This window comes from Sinocyclocheilus rhinocerous, unplaced genomic scaffold (assembly GCF_001515625.1).
Source record: "Sinocyclocheilus rhinocerous isolate Xijiao unplaced genomic scaffold, SAMN03320098_v1.1 scaffold3201, whole genome shotgun sequence".
Classification (NCBI taxonomy): domain Eukaryota; kingdom Metazoa; phylum Chordata; class Actinopteri; order Cypriniformes; family Cyprinidae; genus Sinocyclocheilus; species Sinocyclocheilus rhinocerous.
The window spans coordinates 18,588-28,775 of NW_015662182.1; the positions used below are offsets into that span (position 1 = coordinate 18,588).

The 10,188-nt window shown below is 35.6% G+C and overlaps 1 protein-coding gene across 4 annotated transcripts in view; it reads right to left on the minus strand.

The window, feature by feature from the left end:
* The window catches only part of LOC107727967 (alanine aminotransferase 2-like), a 19,421-nt gene extending 10,992 nt beyond the window's left edge, over positions 1-8,429 (minus strand). Inside the window, exons 1-2 of one of the 4 annotated variants that reach the window (XM_016538015.1) lie at positions 8,317-8,429; positions 813-967 (exon numbers count right to left, since the gene is read on the minus strand). In XM_016538015.1, coding sequence (XP_016393501.1) covers positions 813-950 — 138 coding nt within the window. In that variant the 5' untranslated portion in view covers positions 951-967; positions 8,317-8,429. Of the gene's footprint in view, positions 1-812; positions 1,550-8,316 lie in introns of those variants that run through there. The other 3 variants (XM_016538014.1, XM_016538013.1, XM_016538017.1) reach the window with 3 other exon arrangements.
* Positions 8,430-10,188: the final 1,759 nt, after the last annotated feature.

The following is a 10,188-nucleotide window of genomic DNA, read 5'->3' on the forward strand; positions in this document are numbered from 1 at the left end:
AAAATAATTATTTTATTTTATTGACAAAATATTTTAGTTTGTCTTGTATATTTTTTTCATTCGATCAGATAACATTTTAAGATGTTATATGGTCATATTACAACGTGCCCGTCAGATGTTACAATGTACCCCACCTAGGGGGCATATTGTAACATTTCACTTCCATTTTCTGAGGGTAAATAAAGAAAAAAGTATACACTGTAATCATGAAACAAAGCGACATATTTGTACTAGACAAGTGTAAAATTACTGTGGATTAAAATATTATATTCTGAACCCCATGTGGATTTACACAGACTGAGAAAGTCAAAAAGTGTTACTTTGTGCCCCGCTCTCACCTATTTTTCAATAGGCAAATGCACATATTTCTTTCAAAGCTCCTTTAGGCTGCATTTTATTCTTACAGGATGTTACACAAATACTGGATTCATACATGCTTATTGTTAACACTAATCCAAAGTTGGTTGAAATAATAATAATTAATTATTATTAATAGTTCTGTGATGATAACTATGTAAACTAAATCTGCCACAATGCAGATTATATGATAACAATATACTAGGCTACTATATGAAACGCTTACCGCTGTATATGGCATTATAATGTTTCCATACTGTTTGGAAACGAAACAGAAGGCTGTAGTATGCAGTATACTAGTATTTAATAAGACGGCGGTGTCGACTTTTAGAGCAACTTTTTAAAAAACGAATAAATAAATAAATAAATAATTCGCGATCTGATTGCCTTGCGTGGAAGTTTCTGACCGCCTATAAGATTTTAATGATTTTATTAGTAGATGAACTGACACTCACCATCTTGAGTTCTCTTTCGATCTGAACTGCCCTCTGGACTATGGGACCCCGTACAGCGTATTCCACGCGTTTAACGTTCGGGTTCATCGTGTCCATCGTCAGCACCCTGTCACGGTATTCACAGCCGTTCTCAGTCATTGTATCTCCGTGTATTCCTTTTCAGAGAATTTCTGGTGAAAAACCTGGTGATAACAGAACAGACGTGCAATACTCAAATAATACGGCAGTAATCAAGAACGTCATATGCATGCACATCCTTTGTTTTCCCCTTCTTCTTCTTTCTTCTTTCTTCTTTCTTCTTTCTTGGAGGAGACAAATTGACACGTGTGCGATGGCATCTATTGTATCCGTTAGTTTTCTTCGTCTTCTTCTTCTTCATCAGCTCTTGATTCTATGGTAGCCCATAGAACTTTTGAGAAAGTTATCAAATCTGGCACATAGATAAAGGACGCCTTTTAACCATAGCAAATTTGGGGCAGGGCTCCAAATCACTAGGCGGAGTTGGCAAATGCTAGGGGGGCCGTGCATCCATATGTGCGCTCAATAGATTATTTTTTATATATATAATAAAAAATTTTATTATGGCTGCACGATAAATCGAAATAAATATGGCTGAATGCGATAGTATTATCACGAAGGCTGCCATTACCGTTAACAGAGGCCAGAGACGCTAAACGCAAAGAGGACGTGCAAAATATTGGAAGAAAATCCTAAATAGTAAATTGGGGATGGGATTTATATGAATGTATCTGAATATTCATCAGAAAAGTTTAGATGGCAATTTTTTTTCATCTTACCTTCGTATAATGCTCATTAAAAATGTTTTTATAACCACAGGGCTGTTTACAGCGGTAACTAAGGAAACGCTATATTGCCGTTGTTCCATAAGCGCTGCTTTGTTTACAGCGGTAACTAAGGAAACGCTATATTGCCGTTGTTCCATAAGCGCTGCTTTGTTTACAGCGGTAACTAAGGAAACGCTATATTGCCGTTGTTCCATAAGCGCTGCTTTGTTTACAGCGGTAACTAAGGAAACGCTATATTGCCGTTGTTCCATAAGCGCCACCTGCTGTCAGAGAGTGAATCTGCGATCTCATTCATCCCGTCTGCTGTTTTTGTTTCGTGCAGATTTTTTATGTAGCATAATTTTACAAAGCTAAAGTCAGACCATTCTGATTTTGCTTAAAATTTAGAAATTATAGAGTCTAATTTAAATCAAAAACTGCTCTTGCTACATGAATGTAGCATCTTTGTTTGGATCATAGTCCAGATTTGGCCTATTACAGTTCAGCCTGTAATAGAGCAAATAAACATCTTGTTCATGTACACATATTTTCATTCTTTCCTGTCTCTTTCTTAAATTGCTAATTTTAAGAATGTTTGAAACGAAGTAATCAAGACATATATTAGTATTGCAATTTTACTTTAATTTGAATGTAATAAAATTAGATTCAATATTGCAGTGTAGGCTTATACCTTTGGATGATAACAGTAAAATTCTGTAATTTAAATAACTAGGCAGCTGACTTAATGTCAGTTTTTCGTGCAATAGTCTTATTTATATTGTATCATTTGTTTTATGCCATAAAACTATGCAGTTTCTGTGTGAATGATCTCTGGTGCATTGGCTGTGATGCAAGGGCGATGCAGCTATCTTGCCTAGGGCACCAAGCTGGTCAAGGCCAGCCCTGATTTGGAGTCTTTAACTCAAACCCTCTAGCACCACTAACTGTCCAAATTTGTGCTTTGTTTATGTTATTAACCATAAGGTCTAGAAATAAAAATAAATATTTTTTTCTGATTTCTTTGGCTCAAGATGATTCGATTTGTACCCTAAGAGGTCATGTTGATGTTGTCAATTTTCCATCATGAAAATGTTCCCGCCATTTTGAATTTTTTTGAAAAACCTGCTTTTTTCGAACTCCTCCTAGACCATTGGTCCATCTTTTGTAAAAATAAAACCAGATCATCTTCAGACCATACTGACAAAAAGTTGTCAAATTCAAGTTGATTAGTTAAACTGTTATCAAATAACGTGTGAACGAATTTCACAAAGAGCTTGCCAAACTGAATGTGAGGCTATATCTCCGCAGCGCTTTAGCCAATTCAGACCAAACTTGGTGTTATAACAACCATGACCTAAGGGTACCTGCATAGGGTACCCAGCTATTTAACACTACTTTTTGTCACATCACACTGACCACACCACATTAATCTGGAAACAGTGCTACCTATTGGTCCAAAGTGATAAACAATTAAACTATTAGTGATTGTATTTATGATTTTTCAGCCATTTTGACTAAAATCATATTAAAATGTCTTTATTTATTGTTGCAGCTGGTCTGATGCTCCCTGCCATGCTTAGGTCCTCATTTTGCCTCTGTTGTGCTTGTTCCTAAATGCGGCTTGCAGCTATAATTGTTTTTTTTTGTTGTTGTTTTTTTGACTGGAGACTAGTTGGAGATTCTACTTGTATGAATCATACAAAATTAGCTCAAACTTCAAGCCCATAATAAAAATAACAAAAAAAAAAAAAGCACTTTCGTTTTGGACCTGTCTCAAACTCTAACCCATAAATTTCAGCTTATTAAAATATAGTCATTTTTATAATCTTCTTCAATGTTGTTGTTTGGACTTCTGAGGAAGAAAGGAATTATGTTCAGAATTAGCAAAAAAAAAAAAAAGATAAAGTCTCAGTATAGAAGCGATTTCATCATTAATGACTAAATGTTATGTTCAACCATAGGGTAGACCGCATACAGTTGGAAAAGAGGAACAGTTGAAACACCTTAAATAACTTGTGTGCACATCACTCAAACAGTAGAATCCCACTGCTTTAGATGCGTCATGTTTCATTGTCTAAGAAAAACAACAGTCATACACAGAGATCAAATTAAAACAAATTTAAACAACTAACTTCTAGTTATAACTGATATAACTGACATTTGTAACATGAAGCAAATAAGGATATCATGGCAGTTTGAGAAATATACATGACGTTTAATGGGTACAGTTGAAACAGTGTTTCTTCATCATTATGCACATCTGAATATAAGGCTTTTTTTTTATTTTTTATTTTTTACTTTCAGCCGTTTTTAAGAATTATATATCACTTATAAATGATTAATAGTACTTATTAAAATGATGTGGTTTGTAATTGGTCAAATGTGCTTGGAAATAAATTATCAGAATATCAACTTGCCTAATCATTTTGCATGCACTGTAATTTTAATCTTTAATTGGGCTGTTGTTTTGTAAGCAAATTATACTCTAGCAGGAAAACCTGGGCATTGCCTTGAATAAAATGAAGAACTAAAATAAAAAAAGTAATAAACCAACATTCTTCAAAATATCTTATTTTGTTTTCAATGGAAGAAAGAAATTCATATAGGTTTGGAACAACAGGGTGAGTAAATTTAATTTTTGGGTCAACCGTCCCTTAAATAAGTTAGCAATTATGGAATTAAGGAAATCAGTCAGTTAACCACTTGATTAGAACTATCATTTTAACTCTATAGGCACCTTATTAAAAAGGGGACAATAATCTTGAAGCCTCTGTTCGGTGAAGGTTCAAGAGTCTAATATTTCTATTGGCTTTACTGTGGATCTGCTGTGTATAATAATAAAATGAAAAATGATATACAGTGGGTATAGAAAAGAATCACCTCTTCCCCCATTAAAATAACCACATTTTGTTGCTTTGCAGCCTGAAAAGAAGACGGACACGGTTTTTGTTTTATCCAGCTGTATTTACTCAGTGCAACTTATAACATCCAAGTGAAAGATATAACAACAAGAAGTCAGGGGAAAAAAAGAAAAACAGAATCACTGAGTTGGAAAAAGGATCACCCCTTGTGTCAGTATTTTGTTGAACCACGTTTTGCTTTACAGCCTTTAGTCTGTTGATTCGTCTCTACTAACTTTGCACATCTAGACATTGCAATATTTGCCCAATCTTCTTTGCAGAACTGCTCAAATTCAGTTAAATTTGATGGTGACTGTTTGTGGACTGCAGTCTTCAAGTCATTCCACAGATATCCGTGGGGTTTAAGTCTGGGCTCTGACAAGGCCATGCAAGAACATTCACCTTTTTCTCCTTTAATCACTGTGTGCTCAGTTTTGCTGTGTGCTTTGGGTCATTGTCATGCTGGAAGGTTTTTTTTCCCCCCATTGTCAACTTTCTGGCAGAGAGCAGATTTTCCTCAATAATTTGACAGTATTTTGTCCCATCCATTTTTCCTTCTATCCTGACAAGTGCTCCAGTCCCTGCTGCAGAGAAACACCCCCATAACAGGATCTTACCACCTCCATGCTTTACTGTAGGAATGCTGTTATTTGGATGATGAGCTGTATTGGATTTCCGCCAGACATATGGTTTGGTGTTGAGGCCAAATAATTAAATTTTTGTCTCATCTGACCATAACACCTTTTTCCATGTGGCCTCCGAATCTTCAAGGTGCATTTTGGCAAAGCTCAGTCGTGACTGCATGTGGCCTTTTTTGAGGAATGGCTTTTTTCTTGCAACCCCCTTTCTTGTGATCAGGGCCGGATTTATGCATAGGCATTCTAGGCACGTGCCTATGCTTGCTCGTCCAGGGGGGCCCAAACACAATGAAGAGATATATAATATTTCTGTTATACTATGGGATATCTACAACAGTAAAAGAACCAAAACCCCAGAAGACTAAATATAAAATATAAATAAATATAACAAACAATAGGGTAAAAATGAAAAACTATTTCCATGTCTTCAACCTTTTTTATGAACGAAAATAATGATTTCTCTCTCCCATTCTCTCTCACAGACGCACACACAGTACAGACACGCACTCGCACACACACGCAGAGATGCGGACAGAAACTTGTTGTCAGAGCTGCGGCTGCCCCGCAATTTTTCAATAATTTATCAATAAAATTGTTTCGCATTTCTCAGTAGTGAGGTTCTTGAAGCAGTTAAACTTAAAGATTCGCTATTAGTAGACGCTGCTGCTGAATACTGCTGAGAGACGCACAGACGCAAGTATTCACACGCACTTAACCTCTCTCTCTTTCGCTCTCTCTCTCTAAGCCTGCATATCAATGGCTCAAGCCTCTGTTATTAGCTCTAAAATTACGTTTTGGAATTTGCAACGGAAAGTTTGGGATGAGGTGCGTAAAAAAATAGCTACTTCAACACAAACAAGATTTCAGGACAGAAACATGTCAAATGTCTTGAAACAAATCATCTCAACAATTGATGTGTGATTGTGACTCCAGGCCATTAAAATTATTAGAGAAATAATGCGCTCCCGAAGTGGTTATGTGGCCACATTGCCGCACCTATATGGAATGGTCTTTCGCAAACAAATTAAGAACTACATTCGATTTTTATTGACTGAACGCAAGCGCTTATTGCGATAGAAAACACTGTAACAGTTTCCACTGATTAAGAAATATTTTTGTTTGCTTTGGTGGTAATATTAGGCCTATTATATTAATAGGTAAGGGGGGCCCAAAAATTTATTTAGCCTATGCCACGAAAAGAGGTAAATCCGGCCCTGCTTGTGATATTGTTGTCACATGCACACAATGACCACTCTTTGTCATAAATTCCTGCAGCTGCTTCAGTGTTGCTGTAGGCCTCTTGGTAACCCCTCTGACCAGTTTCCTCCTGGCTCTTTCATCCAGTTTGGAGCGACGTCCTGATCCAGGGAGGGTCTGTGTTGTTTTTTTTAAATACTTCCACTTCTTAATAATAGACTTCATTGTGCTTCTAGGCATTGATAAAGCCTTTGAATGTATTTGGTATCCGCCTCCTGACTTGTGACTGTCCACAACTTTATCCCGGAGATCTTTTGACAGTGCCTTGCCACCCATTGTTGATTGTTTGCTTCAGTTGCACTACCAATTTTTTTTTCTGACATGTTGGTGTTATATCTTTCACTTGAATGTTATAAGTTTCACTGAGTAAGTGCAGCTGGATAAAACAAAAACTGTGTCCCTCTTCATTTCAGGCTGCAAAGCAACAAAATGTGATTATTTTAAAGGGGGTGATTATTTTCTATATCCACTGTAGAACACTGCACATTTTAGTCAAATGTTAGTTTTAATGAACAATAACACCCACTATAAAAGTATACGTATACGTATACGTATAAAGTATAATAAGTTTGTACAATAGTAAATAAAGACAAGCAAACAATTTAGTCAAAAGTACAAAGGCAGTGCTCTAGTACAATGTTAAATTTAATACAAAATCTAAACTTATTAGTCTTAACTTTGCCCACAACAAAAACGATTTGCCCAGGAACAAAGATTGCTTATAATATAGGCTTTAGTTTAAAAATTTAATTATTTTGAAGAACATTCTGTTTGTTTGTAAATGAATCTTTTTTTGGATAGTTTTTCTTTGTGGTATAAAGATGATGTGGTATTTTTGATGTGCCAGTGCCAGATATAGCCCAGAGTCTCAACTGAGCAACATAGAAGTGAATGAGCAATTTTGTCTGATGACTTGCATTTGTGTCCTGGGGAAAAACAAAAAATCATTCCCTATCAACCTCTATAGTCAACATACTAATTATATATATTTTTTGGCCATTTGTTAGCAACTGTATTTTTTGAGACACAAAGGCTTTAAGTGGGCTATTACTGATGTATTTTAAGGTATAAAAAATAAGTGAAAATATCTTAGGCTTTTGTTAAGCACAGAACTTATTTCAGGTGTTTAACCAAAAACCCATTAAAAAAACCCTGGAACTTATTTCTGGATTTTAGGACCCATTCCTACAGTACTCCACTCGAGTCTTGCAGTCTCTACTAATGAGCTGATGAGATTAACCGTGTGATAGATGGGGAACCATATAAAATGTGTACTGATGGGACATCAGGACAGGTTTAAGAAGCACTGTTTTCAGTTATTTCTATATTAACATAACCATGCCTCATATTGCTCATATACATTTGTTCTTGGCCTCACAACATAAACAGGTTGTGGTCTATGAAAAACATATGAAGGAAACAGGGAAAAACTAATTTGTTTGTAATTCTGATTATATTCTGTGGTGATTTTCTTTGTTGCTACAACATTTAACTGCTGAGCTTGTGTTTTCTCAGAGTATGTTTTCATTACTGGAAGGCGTAATGTTGCTCTCTGCCATTCAGCTAATGATATGCTGGAAACATGCAAGAACTAACTTCTCTTTACTTCTAACTTTGCCATTTTTGCTCAACAACTTTTAAACTGTTGGTGTAAAAATGATTTTAGTGGATGTATGAAGTCAGTTCCCTTCAAATTATAACAGTAATCTCATCATCAGATTAACTTTTTGGATGTTCCACTAATGTCTGCAACCACAAAGTGTCACAAAAAGTTTTGTTATCATTTTCAATGCTGGTCCATTGTTTTGTCATTTCAAAAACAAACAAACAAAAACTTTCTAGACACACTCTAATGATATCAGTAATATTTGCAAACAAATCATGAAGTCAATTTTTTGTACTTTTGTAAATAATTGCACAGTACCTTATTTGATCACTTTTGGTCATTAATCTCTGTCTTCCAATTGTTTAATCTGATCTTCTTCTCTCTTTTCTGTGCACAGTTAAAAAGACATCTCCACCAATGTGAAGACCTTGTGTTCATATATGACATCAGAGGTTTTTTCCTGCCCACCCCTTTCATTCCGTTCTATTCAAGGAAAGTTTCCAAGACATTTCCGAGTCAACTTTGGTCTCTATGGATTGTACCTTCTCAGGAGAGAGTGATATTCGATCTTTGTAGACATGTGATGTTGACCCAGATGACATTCAGTTGAACAGAACGTGCTGCACTCTGACAAAATGTACAAATGCTGCAGTCCATCAGCATAAACTGTACCATATTACACATCTTCTTCAACAGCTGTTGCTAAAACATCAGCCATCAAAACACAGGGACCACATTCTAAAGATAACGCACAGCTGATTGTGACATGTTGGTTGTAGAATGGAAGGAGAGAGTTGAGGCAAGGATATATTTGCACCGTTTATTAACCCTGTGCTATTGTTCGATCATTTAAAGAAAAGATCCCACATGGTCTGAGAATTAAGAAATTTCCTTCATTCGGGGCTGATCATTTGGACTGAAATAAGTGGAAAACAATAATGAATAAATGCTCTCTATAGATCTCATCCTTCTCCCCAATAAGGAAGCTAAAAAAAAATTAAATGCAAAATGAAATAGATTTATTTTCTTTTAACCCAAAATTGTTTTAAATTTATTAATTAATTTTCCTCTATATTTAAAAATATTTTATATTTTATTTTTGTTTAACAATTCAATTAATGTATATTTTTATTTTGTATTTTACTACAATGTTTGATTTGTGTAGGAGTTGGTTGGTTAAAGCCATTCCCACTAATTAATCTGGTCAACCAGCTGTTTTGATGATCCACTGATTGTCAATAGTTTAAAGAATGTTTGTGTGAGTAATGGATGTGTTTCCTGAAGAATGTGTATTCTGTGTCAAGCTGAAATGTGTTGATCAACTCTTTTAGGCCCAGTTTCACAGACAGGGCTTAGATTTAGCCAGGATTAGGCCATAGTTCAATTAGGACATTTAAGTAATTTTTATAAACGTGCTTAGAAAAAAAACATTACTGGTGTGCTTTTTGAGACAAAACAAAGGCACTGATCTATTTTAAGATCAGTCAGTGGATTTTTCTTTCAGTTGAAACAGCTCAGACTTATTCTAGGACTAGGCTTAAAGGAACACTCCACTATTTTTGAAAATAGGCTCATTTTCCAACTCCCCTAGAGTTAAACAGTTGAGTTTTACCGTTTTTTAATCCATTCAGCCGATCTCCGGGTCTGGCGGTAGCACTTTTAGCTGCAGCTTAGCATAGATCATTGAATATGATTAGACTGTTCGCATCTCGCTCAAAAATGACCAAAGAGTTTCTATATTTTTCACCCTGAGAGCCACAAATAAAGAGAAAAGGTCTCCCCCTGGGTATCTTTTCTTCACTTCAAGTCCTCAAATGAGCTAACTTCACTTTATCATGACAGCTTCCTACCGGAGGACGTTCACCTCCTCAGTGGCCTTCAAGAAACAAAAAGCCACTGCAAAGGCTGGTATTGATCCAGCATTATTTGTTAATTATAATTATCAAAGAGCAATATTCAGTTGTCAGTGTTGTTGTTGTTTTTTTTTCTTGAGTGTCTCACTATAGTTCCCACAGTAAATGCACAAACTTGTTTACCTTCAATGGAATGCAAGTTGCTTTGGATAAACATCAAATGTATAGTGTTGTCATAAATAAATCATTACACTTAAACATATGTTGCAACAGTACATACAACATCTCCAACCTGTTCTGTTATTTCCTATTTATAATACTTCTTGTTGCATTGCAT